Source organism: Sturnira hondurensis, unplaced genomic scaffold (genome assembly GCF_014824575.4).
Source record: "Sturnira hondurensis isolate 20B ecotype Veracruz unplaced genomic scaffold, ASM1482457v3 Scaffold0014384, whole genome shotgun sequence".
In the NCBI taxonomy this organism is placed as follows: domain Eukaryota; kingdom Metazoa; phylum Chordata; class Mammalia; order Chiroptera; family Phyllostomidae; genus Sturnira; species Sturnira hondurensis.
In genome coordinates this window covers 42,479,753-42,502,105 of record NW_028087015.1, presented here as the reverse complement: position 1 = coordinate 42,502,105, position 22,353 = coordinate 42,479,753, and the positions used below count along the sequence as shown (strand labels likewise).

Genomic DNA, 22,353 nt, shown 5'->3' with positions numbered 1-22,353 from the left:
ACTGAGACCAGAGGACTAGCTCTGGAGAAAACATTTCAACTATGTGAACTTACCTCTCTGTGCCCGCTAGACACGCACAGAGCTCTCTGGGTTTTGAGGAAAACAAGCACAAGGGTTTTTTGCAGCTGGTCTCAGGCATCACTTGTCTGGAGAAGGAAGTCATTAGACAGGCCTGTCTTCCATGTCGAGGATGTGTGAGGAAATGAACATTCACTTGAGCTGCATCAGCAGATACAGCAGCTCTGACCACGTTCAAGATAAAAATAATTTCAAGCACATGACTTACTTTATTAGGTTTGGATCATAAGAAAGATCACTCTTTGGACTATAAGAAATTTCACAGGGATGTCAGTGGAATTATATAACTCCAGAATTTGGACTTCTCATTTCGTAAGTCTCGTGAAATAAATTATCATTCATTTACACATTCCTGCAAATAGGTATTAAGAATCAATCATTGTATGATGCTGCCCAGTGAATCTCCGTTGTCGTGACGTAGGACCCCCGAGGGTCTTCAGAGCGGGCATAACACACAGGTGCAAACACAATGTCCCAGGGCCGAACCCGGCCTGGCACCCGGTTTCTGCCTCGTGGCAGCACTGAGCTCCTTGCCCCCAGTTAACACACAGTTACATTTATACAATTCTAAAATCACATCCGGCCCTTTGAAGGCAACAGCGAGGCTGATATGGGCCCCAGGTGAAAATGAGTTTGACACCCCTGCCCAGGGACACTGGTCTCTGGTCCTTGTCACTCTGACTGTCCAGTAGGTAAAGGCCAGTTACTGCCGACAGGCCTGCCCAGGTATCCAACGAGGCATGGCTTCCAGGTTGTTTTTTTATCTCAAACTCCCTGATCTCTCTTGGTTCCTTTCTTCCCAGTTCCATACCTGGTTTTCTGGGCCCCACCACTGGCTCCCCTTAGTTTGTTGACTTATTTGGACTTTTACAAACCGCAGCTTCTGACTCGGATTTTAGCTTTATAGGGCCCTTTGACTTCAGTGTCTCCCATAACTTTGAGCCAGAGACAAGCTGGCACACCCTACCTTCGGAAGGAACCCTGAGCTGCCTGCCGAGCTACCGAAACTCACTGCTATAGTACGTGAAACATAGAACGGGCAAGGGGCACGCATCAGAAAACGCAGGAATAGGCACAAGAACGAAATAAATGCATTTCACTCCAGATGCTGGGAAGACTAGATGAGACGCTGAGGGAGAAATTCCATAAAATCCACTCCAAATACCAACCGTAACAGCGGCATAAAGTCTGCCAGAAACCCTCTTTCTGGGAAAACGGTTTTCTGAAAGTCATTAAGTCCTCATAAGGAGCCCTTGGTCACAGCCACACGTTTAATTTAGTTCGAGTGCTGGTTAAATACGACATAATTGGCTTCTTCCTCCTGGAAGACTGGGGACCCAGCTTACCTGCATGCAGGGCAGATGGCACAAGTCAGGACGCCGCTGTCCCGCGTTCTCTCGGTCTGGCGTGGCCGCACGTGACTCAACGAACCCCCCCCTCAGCGGCCCTGCGTGCACACAGCTGTGCGCGTTTGAGTCCGGATGCAGCTACAAGTGTCAGGGGGACGCAGCTCCAATACATGCGAAGGTGCTTCTTCGAGGCTAGAACACGAATGAGAAACTCTGGTACTGATATTTTTTATTGTATTTTTTCCAGTACCATTTAGTCCCCTTATACTTCCCTTTCCCCTCACAATCACCACACTGTTGTCTGTGCCCATGAGTCCTTTTTTCATTTTGCTCGATCCCTCCACCCACTACCCTCTCCCTCCTGTAGCTGTCGACCTGCTCTCTATCTATGTGTCTGTCTCTGTTGCTTGTTACTTCAGTTTGTTCATTGGATTCCACATATGAGTGAAATCATATGGTATTTGTCTTTCTCCGACTGGTTTATTTCACTTAGCATAATGTTCTCAAGGTCAATTCCTGCTGTTGCCAAGGGTAAAATTTTCTTCTTTCTCTTACAGCTGAGTAGTAAGTACTCTGTTGTGTAAATGTCTCATAGTTGTTTTATTCACTTGGTACTGATATTTTTAAAGACAAGTTGAAAATAAATTAATAGAGCATCAATTTTTAAGAGTATATAGTTCTTAAAATATCATACTGTTAACAATTCAATGTTAATTAAAATACTGAAAAATTACTCGATGTATTTTATGCTTTAGTTTTTCAAAGGAACACTTTAAAACCACTAATATTAATGTCATTGTTTTAAAAAACTGTCAGAATTCTTCAACCAGTGGGCAGATGATTAAGGTACTTACAGGTGCACCAGGTTTAGCTACAGGTCAGCGCACAGACAGCATCCTCTCTAAATGTGGGTGTTTCAGTAACTCAGGGGACTGATGTTTGGGGGTCAGCTGACGTCCCCACATGCTTCTTGCCTGTTGCTGTCAACACTGTGTCCCAGGAGGAGCTGGGGGCAGTAGCTTTGGACGTGCTTCCCTTTAAAAAAATTGGCAACATCCTATTTTGAACGAACATTCTTCTGATGTTTGTTCCTCTCAAGTGTGCTCAGCCCCACGTGCGTTTTGGTATGTTGCTCCCTCCTTAACTGGGCTTACGTTTGATCTACCAAACAGCCCTCAGATGTGCGGGCTGGTGAGGCCGGAGAAAAGCTCCCTTCAAAGCATTTTTCAGTTTCTCAGGAATCTCAAAGGATTCCTCCAGTCCTTATCTTATCCGAGCTGCTGTCCCCAAGCCTTCCTCTGGCCATTGTTCTCATTTTTCTTGTTCACTTGGAAAAGGTCTTGTTTTCCACAGGCACGTCTTGTGTATCTTTCAACATGGATGTCCCCAAATAGTACGCTTGCTACAATGCTGAGGCTGAGGCCTAGAGCACCTTCTTGTACACATGCAAGGAAAGGAGGAATAACTCAGGTTCAAAGGCAAGTCCACGGGAGCGGGGAAGTCTTCCTTTCCCTTTGCCTGTGAAACACCACCTAGCCATCAAGCCACGGGCTCAGTGTTTCACACGGGCGCTTCATGGAGCAGCAACATTCTTCCACCGTCTAGTATTTGAGATGTTGGTGTTAGAAGTGCCCAGGACGGATGCCACGCCACGCCCAGCTACAGCCAACAACTGGTTTATGAAATCACAGTTCATAGCCCTTCTTTTTTTTTAAGGTCACCATGGACTCAGAGTTATAGGGGCCTATTCTCCAAGGGAACCACCTAGCCCCATAAAAAGTTATGCACACTTATTAAAAACATGAATTCAACACAGTCGTAAACATCTTGGGGACAAGTGATAAGGATGTGGAAGAATGACACAGTGTGAAGGAAGAGATTCTTGGCTCCAGGGTTGGAAGCTGTAAAAGATGAGGTCATTAAGAGAACATTCAACTTCAACAGTCAGGTAGGATTGTGTGGCTCGGCTACAGCGACCTGTCTGTCAGGATTTTAATCCTTCATAAACATGGAAAGAGGACAGCTCTCTAGGCAGTGCTGTGGTCAGACTTGCAGGGACTCTGAAGCTGGAGGGTAAAGCCTAAGATAAAGAGCCCGTGAACTTGCTGGAGAGTGTGCCAACCCACCCTGTTGGCCTTGTCTTTGGGCCGGATGGAATACTCCTGTGTTCATTTCCAAGGTTCCAAGGACCTTGGAGATGACAGCCCCTCCCCACTTTGCAGCGCATATTTCTGTTTCCTTGCTTGGTCTACCCCATTAGATTTCATGATCCTTGAAAACAAGGGAATTCAGCATTAGGCCTAGCACGGACACCTAATATGTGTTTATTTGATTTTCTTTGATGTAATGTAATTTGATTTAACACTCAGTAAAGGTTTGTTTCAAAACCGTGCCATCTTAGAAATGCTGGCTCCTCCCTGGTTGCCCGGCCCAGGAGAGGCTGTTAAGAATGGATTCCCTTCAAACACCACAAGCTCCCAACTTCTCCACTTGCCACCTGGGGGTCTTAGACACACACACTGCTGGCTGCACTGGGAGAGAACCCCTCTGGGGAGGAGGCAGCGGCTAGGCCCCACGTACAGGGAGGAGCGACGGCGAAACGAGTCCTTTCCTGCTGCAGACAGACGTAGTGTGACTAGTTCGATTTGTCAAGAAGATGAACGACAGGAGGCAAAATGTGCTTTTTACAAAAGTTTTGCAGAAGATTCTTCTGAAAAGCAAGTATGTATATAGGTACATTTTTTTTTCCTGGGGATAAATGAAGCATTTAACTGGTTTCTCCACGGGATTTGGGACCCACAGAGCTCCTGCTTAGTGTGAGTGAAGCAGCCGCCTTCCAAATGTCAAGCTGCTACTTCGAGGGTGAGTTTCTTTCCAGGAACGATAATGTCTGAGCCTCCCTCTCACCTTCCGCACCTCGCGCAACCCTCCCCAACACACGCCATCGCCAGGGGTCTGTGGGCGAAGACGCAGGCAGTGAGAAGCAGGGCTGAGTTGAACAGCGTCGCACCCAGGGACACCCCCATTTGTCACTACTCTTGCCTTACCCACTGCAGGCTGCTCACTCGCAGGCTGGCAGAGAGAATTCGCCCCTTTCTGGAAGAGGGGGGACTTCCCATTGTATCTGCATGTTCTGAAGTGTCTATCCCCTTTTCCATGTCCAGCTATTGTCACTACTACCTTTTATTTTTTAAAAAGTTACATTTGTAAAGATGTTACATTAGATGGAAAAAAATTCTGGGGGACACACAGGTCTTCCAGGGAAGAGGACTTCTGTGAAAATGAAATGAGGCTTGGTTTCCCTCAGGTAGGAGGCCTGTTCCTTGTTCTTTTCCTTAAATGAAAAAGAAAAGAGCAAGGGTTTTAAACACAGCCAAACAGTCGGAGCTGGTGAAGAATAGCAGGAGGCTGCAAGGGTTTCACTCAGTGGGTGGTTTTTCTAACAAAGTACACACAGTACAGCTGGGGTGAGGCTTGGCTGCTACAAAGCAAAAGGAAAAAAAAAGTTCTTTTTTTTTTTTTTTTAAAGCAGCAGCTTAATTTGCTGGCTCAGCAAATGCTTTTCCCTGTTATAGTTTGGAAAAACATGCCTTGGACGCCCTCTTTCCCCTTAGCCCTTCTTCCCGCCCCCGACTGTACCATTAAGTCCTAGGTACTGGGGTGACTAAAAAGGACAAGCAGCAGACCAGTAATTGTCAGAAACTACCTCCCCTACCCCCAGCACCGCGCCGAGCACTCCGCGCTCCTCTCTTTTCCGTGGATTGTGCCAGTCCGTTCAGGGGTTTTCCTGGTTACAAGGTCACAGCCCCAGGGAGCACTGGACTCTGCACCGCAGCTGACGGAGGTAAACAACAGGCCTATAAATACCGGAGGTCCGACCGCCCTTTGCAGTGTGCAGTTGCTGAGCAAAGAGAGGAAGCTGCCTAGTCCGAAGGGGCCCTCACAGAGTGAGTAGGAACGTTGCGTTTCCCAGCTCTTGATTCTCTTCAAGTTCGGTGGATGATTTTGAGTCTGTTAAAGAGTTTCTTTCCTTTGAGCATGGATTTTAAAAGAAGTAGGTAAAGGAGATAAAACTGATGCACGAGAAAGAGAACGAACGTCCTGTAAAACTGGGTGTGGTGGGGGCGGTAGTGCAGAGAGCAGACCGATAGTCTGGCCGATTTCTGCCCGGCCTTCTGCACAGCTGAGTTGGAAGTTGGGAGCAGGGGAGGCTGGAGAAACTGAAAACACTTTGACTCTGCAAAAAGGTGTGATGTTTCAGGGCAGTAACGAATGGTCCAGCCTACCGACTTCCCATTGAGACGCAGAGAGAACTCGAGGGCAAAGGCAGCCCGTGGATTTTAAGGGTAGAGATGAAATACGGCCGTCAACAGGGATGCAGAAATGTCCGGGGATATTGTGAGCAGTGTCAGGAAAAATCTAAAAGGGAGAGCGGGTTTGGTCCACTGTGCAGAAATGGTCCCCCTGAAAGAGTTACAGCCCTTGTCAAAACTGGGTGTGCTGGGATTAAGTGCACAGTTTGGCAGTTTAAGGGGCAAGGGGGCGCTTTTAGGTGGATGAGGAAGGACCCTCGAAGTTCAAGGGAAGAGGCTGGAGAAAAGGTTCTGTGCATTCTGCTTTTGAGTGGGGAATTTTAGACAATGTAGGTCTGGATGTGGCCAACAGATCTGGGTTTTGTGATTGAAAAGTGGTGAGCTTAGTGAAATCTGTACTTCCTGAGTGTCCCTGGGTCTGCTATTTATCTTCATTACTTTTATGTGGCTGACAGCTGTCATTATACTCAAAAGTCTGTTATGTAAAAACAAAATGACCTTAAACGGTTAACTTTTTAACACAGTTAACAGCGGGCTGGTTGCAACAACAGAGGACAATCCGAAAGTGCAGATGCTGATTCACTGCTCTCTGTTACGGTTTGAGTTATTTTTCCATCGAAGAAAGAAACGAGGGAAAGGACTGAAATAGCCTTTTTACTATTTAGCCATTTGGAACATTACGCTGTATGGCAAACTGAGAGTACCAAGTGCTGAATTTATGCCGACAGTTACAATTACTGAACTTACATTCTAGAAATTAGGGCTAAATGTAGCCACTTCAGTAAGAGATAAGACAGACTGAACGGGGCATAGGGCACAGACAGACAGACAAACAAAGCCTCAGACCACTATAGTTATTACAGGTGACCCACCTGAATAAAACCTACTGATTTGGCCCTGGCTGGTGTGGCTCAGTGGACTGAGCACCAGGCTGCCAACCAAAGGGTCACCAGCTCCATTCTCAGTCAGGGCACAGGCCTGGGTTATGGGCCAGGTCCCCAGGAGGGGGCGTGTGAGGAGCAACCACACACTGGTGTTTCCCTCTCTTTCTCTCTCCCTTCCCCGCTCTCTAAAAATAAATACATTACAGTGGCGAAGAGGTCATGTTTTGGGATTAGCAGAGCCGGTTTGAATCCAGCCTTCGTTGTGATTTACTGTTCATGTGGACTTTGACAAGATGCCCGAACTCTCTCTTAGCCATAGTGCCCTCATCTGCAAAAAAGGATAATGCTCACATAGTTGTTAGAATTAACTGACATGATAGGAAAAACTGCTTAGCACCATCTGCATGTAGTTTTATAAATGCTGAATAAATGGTAGCTCTAATAAGGCTAATTATTATCATCAATACAAATACTAAAGAAATTTCTGGGGAGGAGGAATGTGGGAGCGTGGGTGGTGCAGGGTGGAGGGGGGAGAGAGGGGAGAAAAAAATTGGGAAAACTGGAATAGCATAATCAATAAAAATACTTAAAAATAAAAAATTTAAAAAACTGCAAAAATAATCCCTAAATTTCACCCAGATCTATCTTCTCCTTTTTTAAATCTTAGGATTTTTAAAATATTATAATAGTTGAGATGGCCTTAATAAATTATTTAATTTCTCCTCTCTTAACCAATCCCCTTCCATTTAGTCAGGCTCTTAGCACGATATACAAGTAGGAATTTTGTGGTGGTAAATAATGTGGCAGATCACCAGATTTTATAAAGCCCTGTCTATATCTAGCCATACATTAGAGCCAAAATCAATCTGGTGTTAGCCTACTATCCTCTTAATTCTGGGCTCACTTTAGGAAACTTATCATTAGCTCCTGTCATCCCAACCCTCAAGTAAAAGGTGGTTTTATTTTTTTATCCCACATCAGTGCCTGAAAAGATGCCAACTTCCTAGCTCTGGAATTCTGTCCTGATACCTTTCTTCAGAGTCGTACATCAAAATAAGCCTGATTAGTCACCCATGTGGGTTTATTGTTCTCTGCTCACCTCAGCTGAATCCCTTCCTTCTTTTGCTACCTGTCTATAATGTACCTATTTTGTTTGCAGCTGTCTGTTGAGACAGCTAGCTCGTTTGGGGAGTATTTCTGGTCAGGTTTAACTTTCCCACTCAGAGGAGGCTTGTGTTCCCCACCCCCCCAAGAATACGCCACCTAGTCATGGGAACTTCCAGAAAGCACAGGTGGCCAATAGACTGATTGTGAATTTCATTGAGTCTTAAATAATTCAGGGGGTTGTGGATGCATAGCATTTCTCCTTGGTAAGTAAGGCTTTTTGCATTGGTCCACATTTACCCTGGATGTGGTAGTGATATTTTGGCAAGTAGTTTTATAGCTGAAGAGATTCAGATCCTTTACTTGGGCTGAGCACTAGACTTTAAAGAACAAGACCAACCACAGGGAGCTATGCCCAAGAGATTTGTAAGTACAGAGGGTTTGAACTTGAAGAGCTAAGGGCTCACGCGGGCCACCTTCAGGTCAGTGGACTGCCCTGCGGCCGCCACCTTTTCCCGGGTTCTCTTTCCACCCTGACTCTTTTCATTTCCATGCAGAGTCCCCCCTCCCCCTCCCCTTGCCTAGATTGGTGAAGGATGGAAAGAAGCAGTCAGAACTTGGCGCATCTTAAAAATCAAATTGTGTTTGCAGCACGCCACTTAGTTACGGCCGCCACGGTGTCAAATTTTTCTAAACATGTATGGTCTCCTGGAGACACACTTGCTTTCTGTGCAGGCAGATCTGCAGTGCACTTCCCGGAGTGTCTCGCTGAGCTGCACCGTTAAGAGCTGCTCTGACAACTACCTTGCCTCTGGCTGCCCTTTCCACCCTTAAAGGGATATTTGGTGTGTGGAGGGCCATTAGCATGGGGCCAACAATATGGAGACAGTGTCCACGGCTAGGTGTTTACAGGGAGGAGAATTACACCTGCTGGACTTACAGACCTTCCTAGGTATGACTGTGACACCATCGATGAAGGTGACAGAAAGCTTTCCTCTCTTGCAGGACAGCCCCAGCCATGTGGAGCGGCCTTGGGTTTGCCCTGGCTCTCTGCCTCCTGCCCTGGGCGGGAGCAGGGAGCCAAGGGCAGAGCGCCTTCTGTAAGGAGCCTCCAGCCTGGAGCATCGGGGATCAGGACCCGATGCTCAACTCCCACGGCTCAGTCACCGTGGTCGCCCTTCTCCAAGCCAGCTGATCCTTCTGCGTTCTGCAGGCGTCCGGGTAAGACAGCTCTTCTGCGGTCTAGGACCCCTTCGGGGAAATGCTGCTAAGTACATATGTAAAGTGTGTGTACATAAAATTTAAAGCAAGTACAAAAGATGTATTTAGGGAATCACAGTTTTGGAAAAACGACACATCTTTGGATAGAACACCTTAGAAGAAAAAAGACTAGGAAGATACACACCCAAATGTTGACAGTGGTTTTCCTGGGACTGGGCAATTTTTTTCTTCTTTTCCTGGACCTATGTTTCATAATGTCCTACTAAATATGCATTACTTGTGCAATAAGAATGTTCCCAAATGTACCCCTGCAAGTACACTAGCTGTTTCCACATCGCACATGAAGACGCGTGCTGTGCCGAGGGGGGATGGGGAGAACACTAGACCTGACACAAAGGTCTTGGGTTATTTCACAAATGTATGTATTTATATTTAATTTATATAAATTTGTTGAATACATATAGCTAATATGTGAAAAAGTGTTTGTTGGCTTATTTGCCAGATATTTACTGGGTAGAATTTTCTGTAACTGGGAGATGGATTTAAACATATACACATCATACGATTAATTAGAGAACTAAATGAGCTAATGTCTGTGCAGGCATTTAGCATAAGGCTTTCACAGAGCACAAGGGCTCAATAAATAATGAAACAATAAAAATTTTAGTCCTTTACAAAAACAGAAAGAAGGGGTGTAAGTGTGTAAAAGTAGAGGGGTTCACGTAGAAAACAAAGAGGAGAGAGAAGCCACTAATAAAATTAAATAAGATTATTCATTTTTTGTGTTTTTCCCAAATATTTTAGTCTGGAAGACCTGCGAGTAAAACTGGAGGAAGAAGGCTTTGCTAATATCTCCTATGCTATTGTTAATCACCAAGGGCTCTCTTCTCAATCAAAATATGTGTATCTTAAAAAGAAGGTTTCAGAGCACATTCCTGTTTATCAACAAGAAGAAAACCAAACAGACGTCTGGACTCTCTTAGATGGAAGCAAAGATGACTTCCTCATATATGACAGGTGGGTACACACGCACCCCCGCAGAAATTCAAATGCACCTGCTTAGTGTTTAATAGCAAGTGATTTAAGATAAGACACCTGCTTTGATTTTATTACCAAATACTGTTTCAAAGTGAATGAATTAAAATGTTTGGTTTTAGTATTTTTTAAATCACTTTCTTTCACATAAAAAATTCGCCATGCCAATAGGAAATAAAGAAGATTGACCATACTTTCCCCTGTAAACTGGTGTTCTGGTTAAACAAAAATAAGTGTTCATTTATATATCACACACAATTCTAATCCAAGAATTTGCTGGTGAATAACCACATTTTGCAGGCTACTTGCTTATTTCTAATCTAATGAATAATTTTAAGGTTATATACTTGAATTCCTGAACTATAAAGTGTGTTAATTATTTAGTTATAACCAGTACAATGGCTATTTTGATTCCATGAAAAATAAAATGTTTGTATTTGGGGAACCTCAGTGTATCCATTATTTGGTATTATTAACATTCCTCGTGGGTGCTCCGTTTTCCTTCAGTGCTTTAGACTGGACCGACGTGTAAGCCTTCCGTGCTCTTACTGTAAACGTTTGTAGTATCAGTGTCCTTTTTTAGGATCATGAAGTTCTAATTTAACCAGCTGCAAAGTGTGGCCCTTTGAGATCACCTAGAACCATATGTACTGGGTAAAATATGGGCAAGGTGTTTTTCTGAGAGTGCCGGTATTCTTTCCCTCATTGTGTTCCATCGGATGTATTTTGAAGGGAATGGGCTACCGGCCAAGACTCTAGGATTCTTCGGTTAAGCTGTGGCTCTTGCTGTGTGGACTTCCTGCTGCTGGAGCGGTTAGGGAAAGCTCCTGCGATCCGCAGAGCTTAGTGGACGGTGCCAGCGGTGGGAGCATGGGTAGAATTTTTAAGGCACTCACAAAATTGTATTTGACCAAGTCACAGTGACTGTACTATACAGAGTTTTGATGTCATGTGTGGTGCCATATCCGCAACATCCCTAAACGCTGGTAGTAAATCCGCTGCAGTCGTGCTCTGCCCTGACTGGGTGCAGGGCCAGGTGGCTTGTCGAGACCCCGCGGAAGAACATTGACTGACGGCGTATCCGTGTGTTAGTTCCGAGACCACTAACCCTACACAATGCTCTTCCCAGCCACGCTCGAGTAGGCTCCCAGTACAGAGAACATTGTGATGACCTTGTATTTGCCCTTTTTCCCAGGTGTGGCCGCCTCGTGTATCACCTTGGCCTGCCTTACTCCTTCCTGAGTTTCTCATACGTGGAACAGGCCATTAAGCTCACTTACTGCGAAGAGAAATGTGGAAACTGCTCTTTCACGGTATTTTTCTCAATTATTTTTACTGGGAGAAAAGAGGAAATCTCTTAAGAGTTATCTAAATAAGTTAGTATTTCATAACCAATTAGCTAATCAGTGTTTCTGTTGGCATACCAAAAAAACCCCTACAATGGTAATCTTTATAACTACACACACTTCCTGTCCTGTAACATATACTTTAAAACATCTTGTCAAGATCCATATTGCCACTTTTATGTGGAAGGACTTTAGAAAATGAGAAACAACATAGATCACATATTTCAGTCACCACCAAGTGAGGCTGCGGTAGTGTCCGTGCTCAGAGTACTCAGCCCGCACGCAGTGACGTTAGTGTAGTGTCCTGAGCACAGTTCCCACGAGAGCATCGTGGTAGCAGAGCTGGACCACAGCATCGCCTGAAGTGCAGTCGGGGCCTAACGTATCGGGGACACAGACTGTCGGCTGTCCAGTGAAGCCCTCGCGCTGTCGGCCCTTCTGCCGTTGGGTTACTGCATCGACTTCAAAATGAGATAAGTCTACTTGTTACAGACATTTCTCACATGAGAGTCTTTCTTCCTCGGAATAAGAGGCATTCTGTTTAAATATTGTTTATAAAAAATAATGAAAGGATTTTAATGTGTATTAACTAGACTTTCCCCCTTCATATTAAGAAGGAAACTAATTCCAATCAATGTTTGATTGATAGGGCAAATTGGCAAAATTTAAACTCAGATTTAAAAACAATTCTGAATTTTATTTGTAAGCTGTACTTCCTTCAGATTTTTCCCAGCTCTAAAAAAGGAATCTCAAATTTTAGTGAGTTATTTAATTAATTAATTTAGTTGCTACGGGGCACAACAGGTCAGTTACTCTAGTTAATGTCATTTTTCACATGTTAATCTGCACAATAATCTAAGAAGGGTCGCTTTCTGCTTTCAAGACACGGAGACTGATATAATGCAAATCAATTAGTGACTCAATGTCCAACTGTTACTAAGTGCTTAATAAATGCCAGCTATGTTGATTCTCCATATCTTGTGATTATTTCAGTATTTGGCATTTTTACAAATACCTAATGGTTACAAAATACCCAGTTACACTGAAACAAGGCAGAAACATGCCTAAAACACGCTCAACATTTACAAATCGTCTGTAAAAAGGAATAATAATATGCTATATGCATCTGATAGGCCAAATCGAATTGGAGTCTCTCATTTTACCCTAGGTGCCATCAATTATATGACACACTAGTTTACTTACTATTAAAAATGCTGTCAGTTCAAGAAGGACAGAAGGCGACAGGACACTCATAGGACACACTCTGATTCTAAATTAACATGTGAAAAGATACATTGTGACCTCATAGAAATATGGTAATTGGCTCCTGGAACCTAACGTACTACAGTTACCTGTATTTGTTCAATCACTTAACATTTAGAACATTACACAGTATACTTTACTTTTTATTTTATTTTTTAAAGATTTTATTTATTTATTTTTAGAGGGGAAAGGAAGGAGAGAGAGAGAAATATCAATGTATGGTTGCCTCTCGTGAGTCCCCTGCCGGGAACTGGCCTGCAACCCAGGCATGTGCTCTGACTGGGAATCAAACCGCGATCGTGTGCTTCGCAGGCCCGTACTCAATCCACTGAGCTACACCAGCCAGGGCTTACACAGTATACTTTAAACACTTAATCAAATTGTGTTTACGTTTTTTAGTCAAATACTTCCTCAAAAGTAATTCAGAAATAACAAAAAAAGTACCACTTAGTAGTTGTTTGCTGAGTTCCAGTGGAATTTATCACCGTTCAAAACCTTTAAAACACCGAACCAAACCACTGAGAGGGCCTTTGGTCTTTCAAGTTGATTCTGTACCTTTATGTACGAACACCTTCGGGCTGAGGGTTGATACGACATCCCTGCGTCTGTGAGCTGCGAGCCTGTGGTTTGTGAGCACACAACACAGTGCAGACAGACCCGAGCTGCAGGCCCAGAGGCGGGTACTTTGCTCAGTGGAAGGTGGGTGGTGACCTGCACTTTCAGCGTCGGCACCACAGCCGGCCCATGTGAACAGAGCTTGGTGAAGCTCAGAATGTCTCCTGGCACGGGCTGAGCTACAAAAAGCTACTGATTTTCAGCAGTGGATTGGCATTTTTGATCAACGGTGAGAAATTCGTTTGCCCCCAAATGTACCGTTAGGTTTGTGGTGCCCCTGACCGGCCACAAAAGCTCCCTGCAGGCTGACTGACGCAGGGCGTGACACTGGGTGGGCTCAACTGTAGTCCCATTAACACAGTTTCACTTTCATTGTAAGCCTCAGAGTTCTTGAAAATGGAGGAAATGCTCTTGATAAAAGGAAAATCTGAATTCCCTTACTGATGTAACCAGTATAAAGCTGAGCTGAACTGCTGAGCTTTAATCGTATTACCCTCTATTTTATCTACTCTCAAAGCGTTAATGTTAATTCATTTGTAAGATGCTTGGAGATTCTTTAAGTGCAAACTTTGCACAAACAGCACTTTACAATTAGATGTGGGTGGGAATCAAACTTCAATAAAATGTCTGGATGTTAAGATTATCACCAGATTCTCTTCTCATTAGTATTATGCTAGAAAAACAAAGGCAGTTCTATCCTAACTAGCTGGAACTTGATACGTTAGCTGTACAGATCATTTTCATGCATTTCTGCTAAACCTATGCATGTGTGGATAAGCATCTGATAAATCTGTTCCAGATCCCAGACAATGAAGACTTCTGTAAAAATGTGTCCTTGGCCACCATGAGAAAAACGACCAAGGCCCCGGAGCCGAAGCCCCACCCCCACCCCCACCCCCACCACGACCGTTACCAGCACAAGCATGGGCACAGGCACGGCCACAGGCATGGGTACAGGCGTGGGCACGCGCATGACAAGCACGGCCAGCCCTCAGAGAAACGGCATCCAGAAGCACCACATGCGTCTGAGCATCTCCCTTCTCCAAGCCTTCATCACCACCATAAGCTCAAGGACCCCCAAGGACAGGGTGACCCAGTGAATTGCGACACGCCAGGGAGTGAACCAGTACCACCTTCTTCACAAAAGAAACCCTGTGGAAGGAGATGTATAAATAGATTACTCTGAAAGTTGCCCAAAGATTCAGAGTTAGCTCTTAACAGCTGCTGCTGACATTGTCGACATCTGATATTTGAAAAAACAGGGTCTGCAATCACCTGACAGTGTCAGGAAAGCCTCCCCTCTCTATGTAGCTGAGAGGGGCTGTGGGCAGAGGAGAATGTCATTGAATCTTGACAGTGACGTTCGCCTCTGGCCCCCTGACAGGACAGCCAGCAGCTCCAGCCCACAGAAGCCAGCACCATCTGAAGCTGAAAAGATAAGGCAGAAATGTGAGCATGACCTTCGAACTAAACATTTAAATAGGATACACTCCCAAGTCAATCTAGACACAATTTCACTTTCGGCATTTTTATAAGCTACTTCATAATGATCAAAAATTAGGAATTGGATTTGTGCAAACATAAAGAAATCTATTATGCTGGCTTCCAAATTTTAAGATCTATGCTAAAGAAAATTTTGACCCAAACCAATTTTCTTAAATTAAGGGGCAACTGAAAGGTGACTGCCGTGTGTGGTTAATATGTCTTTCCTTTTCTTTTTCCAGCTTTCCACCTGCCTGAATGAGAACAGGGACGTAAACTGTAACCCAGGGGTCTCTGTCGGATATTTGGCAGGTAGAATGGAGGGAGAAAAACAAAGACATGTTTTCCATTTTTTCTTACTTGTCAAAACAATATTACTTTTGTCTTTTTAATCTTACAGTTTTAACTGATTAAATCTGTAAAGGAAGAAGTGAATTTTGTCTTTTAAGATCCAGAAATACTTAACATATGAGTATTTTGCTATGACTACCTTTTAATTCTCCATTTATACTTTTTTATATCTAAGACTTAATCTTGATTTTTACTATTGCCTGTGAAAGGCTGTATCTATTGTTTTCTTTACTTGGCATTATATCACACTCTTTAAAACTTGAGAATGCTTGTCTTGAGAGATACAGAGAAAGAGAAAAGAATGTTGTCTATCTTTTGGTTGCTTAGAAAGTATTTCCATAGTCAATGATGGTTGAATAGGTAACCTAAGGCCTATGAACCTGAATTCCTTTATGGCTAATACTATTAAGCAAGAGTGCAGTACACAGTTGGCCAAAGTGTGGATTTATTTCAATAAACTCAATTTAAAAAGTTTAAAGCTGTCTCCTTCATTGTTATTATTTAGGCAGCATGTTATATTGACAATAGAAGTAACATTTTCAACCACTTTTAAAGAAATTAAACATCAGCAAATGGGTTCACTGCTATACTTAAAACCGTCTGCGTTTAAGGCGAGAGTCTTTGCCAACAGAGAGGCGTTGCTCTAAGTCATGAATGGTGTTGCGGAGAACTGCGATCTCCTTGTTTTTTTCTTCTTGAAGATGTTGAAGCTTCTGAATGAAGCAGAAAGATTTTGTTATTGCGCTCCAGAAATAAGAAGATTAAGTACAAGGGACAACAAAAACTAAACTTCTAGTTTAAGTAGAAGTAGACATTAAAAAAAGACACATTATTTTGAAGAGTATTTTACTATTGTGGGTCTTAATGGGGTAAACTGACGTGAGAACGCAAAACGCACAACAGCACCATTTGCTTCAATTTGTTCCCTCTCCCTGCAGAGCGGGAAGTGCTAAAGTGTAAGTGAGGGAGGAGGGAACAAAAAGAAACCCGTGTGCCTAAATAGCTTCAGAAGTCAGTCAACCTTAGTCAAAACACGTTATGGAATTCCAATCCAGAGGCAGAGGACTTCTGTTCCGTTTTCATTAACTACCAAGACTTACTAGTTACGTTGAAAGTGGCCTTTAAAGATTACTAAAATCTAGTATCTTTCTGATTGTGTGATATGTTTTAAGAAAAATTCTGCCCTGGCTGGTGTGGCTGAGTGAGTGGGTTGAGCGCGGGCATGTAAACCAAAGGGTCGCAGGTTGGACACCCAATCAGGGCACATGCCTGGGTTGCAGATCAGGTCCCCAGTTGGGGGCATGCAAGAGTCAACCACACATTGATGTTTCATTCCCTCTCTTTCTCCCTCCCTTCCCTATCTCTAGAAATAAATAAATAAAATCTTGGAAAAAAAGAAAAATTCTTAGACAGCTTTTATGAAAGGAAACACTGAGAAGATTTATTTCCTTAAGCAACAGCCAGGGAAGAAAAACCAACCTACCTTTCTGTAGACGCTCTGTGGCCAAACGGTAGAACCTGCATATGGTTTTGACTTGGTTTGAACTCTTGCTAGTTTGGCATCAAACTGAATCAAGTTTAAAAAGAAAGTTGTTGAAAACATTCTAGTTAAACAATTAGAAACAATTATCTCCATAAATAGCAATATAATCCTTTATATCCTTTGACATTTAGTCTGTAATTTTAGTCTCTAACAGAAGATAGAAAAGACTTTCTTTAAGAAAGAGCAAAAAACACCCCCAACAAGACTAACCCTGGCTGCATGCTCAGATTGCCTGAGGAGCTTTTTAAAAGGACCCAACGCTGGGCACTGCCCGAGAGATTCCGGGTGGGGCGAGCATCATCGTTTTCTCAAGACATTAGGTGTTTCTATCATGTAGGGTTAACAATCTAGTTAACTTGAAGAGAGAAAAATATTTTCACATTACTTTGAGTGTGCTTTTGTAAAGAAAATGTAGTGTAATTAACTGTCATAAGAGAAAATCTCACATGTCCTTCTGTACAGACTTTGAGGCTGAATAGTAGAATTTGGATATGCTTTTGTTGATTTAGTTTGAACTCTTTCTAGTTTGACATTAAACTAGATCAGGTTAAAAAATTCTCATAAGGCCATTCTTACAGGTTGTATTTTTTGCAAAATCTTCCATTATAATTTTCTCCTTGTTATTATAATTTAGTGTAATTTCCCTGCAGACTAAGAATAAACTCTGTGAGACTGTATTCTAGTTTGGGGAGAGAAGTGGATAATTATAGTGAAAACGTGTAGCACAAAGAGTTCTGCATGTCTGCCACACAGCGGACTTGGGCTAACAGGGCCCAAATGGCAACCAAACACACATCCCCAGTGAAGGGATTAGAAGTTGAGGGTAGATCTGGAAATAGGGCCTCTGTATCCAACCTGGCCCTGCAGCGCTTTCTGTGGTGTGTGGGCAACCTTGGCCAGAGGCAGTGGCTGCAAAAAGCCTCTACACTCAACCCTTTTGCTCAGTGATTATACAGTTTTCAACACTGTACCTCACCAAGAGCCCCAGGGACATCAAACTTTCAGGAACATGAAAAGTAAGTTATCTTAACTCGTGGTGAACTATGACAATGTGAAGTCACACGTCAGGCTGGGGGAATGTGGTAAAACAGGATGGAAAAGAAGACTGGTAGAATCCAGGGAAAATTTTTAAAGAACAAATATATTGTCACAGATTAGTATCTTTAGATTTTAAAAGGGGGTTAACCAACCTACTGAAAAAGCTTTCCAGCAAAGAACGGGAACGTCAGCCTTTAAGATGCCCTATTTGAAGTCCCTTTACAATTAAAAAAAAGTCTGGTTTGTTTACCCTATGATATGTATTTTTGTACACCTTTATTAGGGAGACATTTGTCTCTTTTTATTTCACATAAAGAGAGAGGAATTACTAGTTGGCTCACCAGGGCTGCACAATTTCTGCCAAGGAGTAATGCCAAGGATTAGAAACACTCTCCCCCTGTCGGAAAGAAGTCCTGTGAAGCCTGGGTGGACTCAGCTATAAAAGGCAGGGGATCCCTGGGTTATCTGACCCCTCTGAGAGAGGGAGCCGGGCCTTCCCTGGAGCCCAGGACCTTCAGAATGACTGAGTCCCACCTTCAGGCCGAGTGCTGAAAGGCAGCCTCACTCACCCTCACACAGGTGTGAGCGCTGCCTGTGGCGGAGGAGGAGTGGGTGTGAATCCATCTCAGAGTGACGGAAATGCCCACACTGTGGGACTGCGGGGTGTGTCCTCACAGTTAGTGGCCTGAAACGTTTACCTCTAGCTGTAGTTTGATGATTTCATTTTGTTTTTCCTTTTCTTGAATTCTTAACTTTGCATTTAACTCTGCAATTTCCACCTCCATTTTCTCTTTCAGTTCTTTATTCTTTTCTTCATTTAACTCAACTGAAAAAAACAGAAATAAATGAAATTAATTCACCTTAACACTTAAAAAATCTTATAAGCTTATAGTTCTTCAGCATTTTAAGTGATCCGCAAAGAAGTAAATTTTATTGATAAAAACATACGAGGTCTTTCTGGAAAAAGTCCACCAATTGTTAATAAATGCACATGAGAAGACAGGTGTGTGATTTTCTTTATCATAATTCTCCTGAAAGTTTTTGTTATCAAGAATGCGTTGCCTTCTGAAGTGAACTGGAAAGTGTTTCCTGTCTGGTTTGTTCAGCATTTGGAAGAGTTCGTGAAAGACCGGCACCACTTTCCTGGGATGTTTGGTAGAGTTTCACCAGGAAAGCCATCTGGGCCTGCAGTTTCTTGGTTGGAAAATCATTCACAATAGATTTAATTTCTTTTTTTTTTAGTTTGGTAATATTTTAAAAATATATTTTATTGATTATGCTATTACAGCTGTCCCATTTTCTTCCCTTCATTCCCCTCCAGCCTGCACACCCCCTCCCACCCACATTCCTCCCCTTTAGTTCATGTCCATGTGTCATAAGTTCTTTAGCTTCTACATTTCCCACACTACTCTTGTCTTCCCATTTTCTACCTACTGTCTATGCTATTTTCTGTACCTTTTCCCCCCTCTCTCCCCCTCCCACTTCCCTGTTGCTAACCCTCCATGTGATCTCCATTTCTGTGGTTCTGCTCCTGTTCTACTTGTTTGCTTAGTTTGTTTTTGTTTTAGGTGTGGTGGTTAATAATCGTGAGTTTGCTGTCATTTTACTACACATTTTTTTAATCTTCTTTTTTTTAGATAAGCCTCTTTAACATTTCATATAATAAGGGCTTGGTGATGATGAACTCCTTTAACTTGACCTTGTCTGAGAAGCACTTTATCTGCCCTTCAATTCTAAATGAAAGCTTTGCTGGATAGAGTCATTTTGGATGTAGGTCTTTGCCTTTCATGACTTGAAATACTTCTTTCCAGCCCCTTCTTGCCTGCAAGGCCTCTTTTGAGAAATCAGCTGACAGTCTGATGGGAACTCCTTTGTAGGTTACTGTCTCCTTATGTCTTCCTGCTTCTAGGATTCTCTCCTTCATTTTAACCTTGGCTAATGTAATTATGATGTATCTTGCTATGTTCCTCCTTGGGTCCAACTTCTTTGGGACTCTCTGAGCTTCCTGGACTTCCTGGGAGTCTATTTCCTTTGCAAGAATGGGGAAGTTCCCCTTTATTATTTGTTCAAATAACTTTTCCACTTGTTGCTGTTCCTCTTCCCCTGCTGGTACCTCTATAATTCGGATGCTGGAACATTTAAAAATGTCCTAGAGTTCCTAAGCCTTGACTCATTTTTTTCAATTCGTTTCTTCATTCTTTTCTGGTTGGATGTCTTGTTCTTCCTTCTGGTCCACTCCATTGATCTGAGTCCCAGTTTTCTTCCCATCACTATTGTTTCCCTGTGCATTTTCCTTCATTTCACTTAGCGTAGCCTTCATTTTTTCATCTAATTTGTGACCAAAGTCAACCAGTTCTGTGAGCATCCTGATCACCAGTGCTTTGAACTGTGCATGATAGGTTGGCCATTTCTTTGTTGCTTAGTTGTATATGCTTTGGAGCTTTGATCTGTTCTTCCGTTTGGGCCATTTTTTTGGTCTTGTCACGCCTGTTATGTATGAGGGGTGGAGCCTTAGGTATTCACTAGGATGGGGCAACCCACGTGGCTGCGTTGTTACCCTGTATGTAGGGCAGGGGTCCAAGAGGGAACAATGGTGCTTGCTCCTCTCTTTGTTGGATTTCAGTCCTTTCTCCCGCTTCCCCCAAGCAAACTGGGTCTTTCTGGTGCTGATTCCCACATGGGTGGGCTTGTGTATGTTCTAAAACCCTGTGGGTGTCTCTAACAAACTGTCCCATGAGGCTGGAAGTCTCTCCTGGAACCTAAACCCTCACAGGTGTTTTCAACAGGTATTCTGAGAGTTTATTTCCCTGCACTGGGACCCTGGGTTATGTGGTCTGTCTCACTCCCCAAGTTCCCCTGGTTTATCTGTGCATGAATGGGGGACCGCCTGGTCCACCAGCCACCTTGTGAGCAGTGTCTCGATTTACAGTCACCACCTCGCTGGGTCTGCCCATTGCCACCTCACACCCAAGGTCTGCCTGCTGCCGTCTGGCATGCCCAGGGTTTGTCAGCTACTGCCTTGTGCGCCGGGTCCCACCACTTTTTTTTTTGCTTCGACCCCTCTCTGCCTGGCTGCCTGACTCCGCCCCTCCTACCAGTCTGGATGAATGTGTCTATTTTAACTCCTTAGTTGTTGGACTTCCATACAGTTCAATTTTCTGTCAGTTCTGGTTGTTATTTTATTTCTAAATTGTTGTTGTCCTTATTTTGGTTGTATGAGGAGGCACAGCGTGTCTACCTATGCCTCCATCTTGGCCGGAAGTTCTAGATTTTATTTCTGTAATAGATAGAGCAATTCAGATTTTCTATTTCTTCTTGTGTGCTTTTTGTCTTTCAAAGATGTTTGACTCGTCAAAAATTTCAAATTCATTGGCAAAAAGACATTATCTTATGCAGTTAATTATGAGTTCATTTACTTTTTAAAGTGACTTTCCTTACACATTTCTGATAGTGCTTAATTGAAAGTTTCTCTATTTTTTCTTGTTTAGCCTTGATGGGAGTTAATCAATTTTATTAGGTTTTTCAAAAAATTGTGAATCTGATTCTTTATTATGTATGTGTTTGTAATTTCATTAATACCTGACTTCCTTCTTTCTAATTTCTTTGGTCTTAGTTTGATATTTTCCCTCTAACTTCTGGCTATAGATATTTAGATGACTGATTTAAACATTTTCCAGTATTTGTATGTAAGCCTATAAATACACTCATAAACGCAGCTTTATTTGTGCACCACAGTTTTGATGTGTAGTCTATATAAGTCAGTTCGGGATTCTTTAGGGTTTCTAGTTCAATCCACAAGTTATTCAGAACTAATTTACAAACATATAAGGATTTTATAATTATCTACTTCTTAGAGGACCAGAAGAAATTTCAAACTTCTTTTCTAAAGTGGCTGATCAGTGTTGCAGCCCCTGCAGTGAGGTATCAGAGTTCTGTTTCTCCACATCTTCATTAACACTTGCTATTGACAGTTTTTAAAAACATCTCAGCAGTTCTAAAAAGTTCAAAGTGGTTTTATCTCAGTGTGGTTTTAATTTGCATTTTCCTGCTTACTAATTATGTTGAACATGTTTTTATGTGCTTATTTTCTATCTGTATATCTTGGGGGAGGTGCCGTTCAAATATTTTGCCTTGTTGGATTGAATTATTAGAGTTCTTTCATATCTTGGATATAATTCCTTTATCAGATATATGTTTGCAAGTAAACTCTCCCGTCTGTGGCGTGTCTTCTCATCTTATTAACAGTGCTGAGGGAATGAAGTTAATAATTTTGATGAAGCTCAACTTAGAATTTTTTTATTATTTGTGCTTTTTGTTTCTTTCCAAGAAACTGTGCCTAACTCAGGGTTGGAAAGATGATCTTTTATGAAGTCTTCACAGTTTTATAGGTGCGGGTTTACTTTTAGACCAGTCATCCATTTCAAGTTGATGCATATTATGTACACAAATATGGTCTCATTAAGAAAATTTTTAATACTGTTATGAAACTAGTTAACTAGCAACATAGGTTCATGAGGTTCTGCTTTACAAAAGGAAGAAAATTTAAAAAGTGAAGTTATATTCAATATGAATATATAAATCTCAATTATTAATTATACATTTTATATTAATTTTATGAGAACATTAATTGTTTCACATGGAATAATAAATTCAAACACCATGAATCCAATTTAGAAATGTTATAATTTAGGTGAAAACTTAAATTGAAATACATCAAGGCAGTGTTCATTC

General features: G+C 42.6%; 2 protein-coding genes across 2 annotated transcripts in view; one reads left to right on the top strand and one right to left on the bottom strand.

Moving 5' to 3' along the window:
- The first annotated feature begins 5,200 nt into the window (after positions 1 to 5,200).
- Positions 5,201 to 15,519, top strand: SELENOP (selenoprotein P). The gene is made up of 5 exons (XM_037063242.1): positions 5,201 to 5,374; positions 8,734 to 8,949; positions 9,754 to 9,966; positions 11,180 to 11,297; positions 14,008 to 15,519. The coding sequence occupies exons 2-5, from the start codon at positions 8,747 to 8,749 to the stop codon at positions 14,659 to 14,661; spliced, it is 1,188 nt and encodes a 395-aa protein (XP_036919137.1). The 5' UTR covers positions 5,201 to 5,374; positions 8,734 to 8,746; the 3' UTR covers positions 14,662 to 15,519.
- Positions 15,212 to 22,353, bottom strand: part of CCDC152 (coiled-coil domain containing 152) — a 26,682-nt gene continuing 19,540 nt past the window's right edge. The window contains exons 6-8 of the mRNA XM_037063243.1: positions 18,321 to 18,448; positions 16,525 to 16,608; positions 15,212 to 15,754 (exon numbers count right to left, since the gene is read on the bottom strand). Of these exons, the coding sequence (XP_036919138.1) occupies positions 15,632 to 15,754; positions 16,525 to 16,608; positions 18,321 to 18,448 (335 nt within the window). The 3' untranslated portion in view covers positions 15,212 to 15,631. The remainder of the gene's footprint in view (positions 15,755 to 16,524; positions 16,609 to 18,320; positions 18,449 to 22,353) is intronic.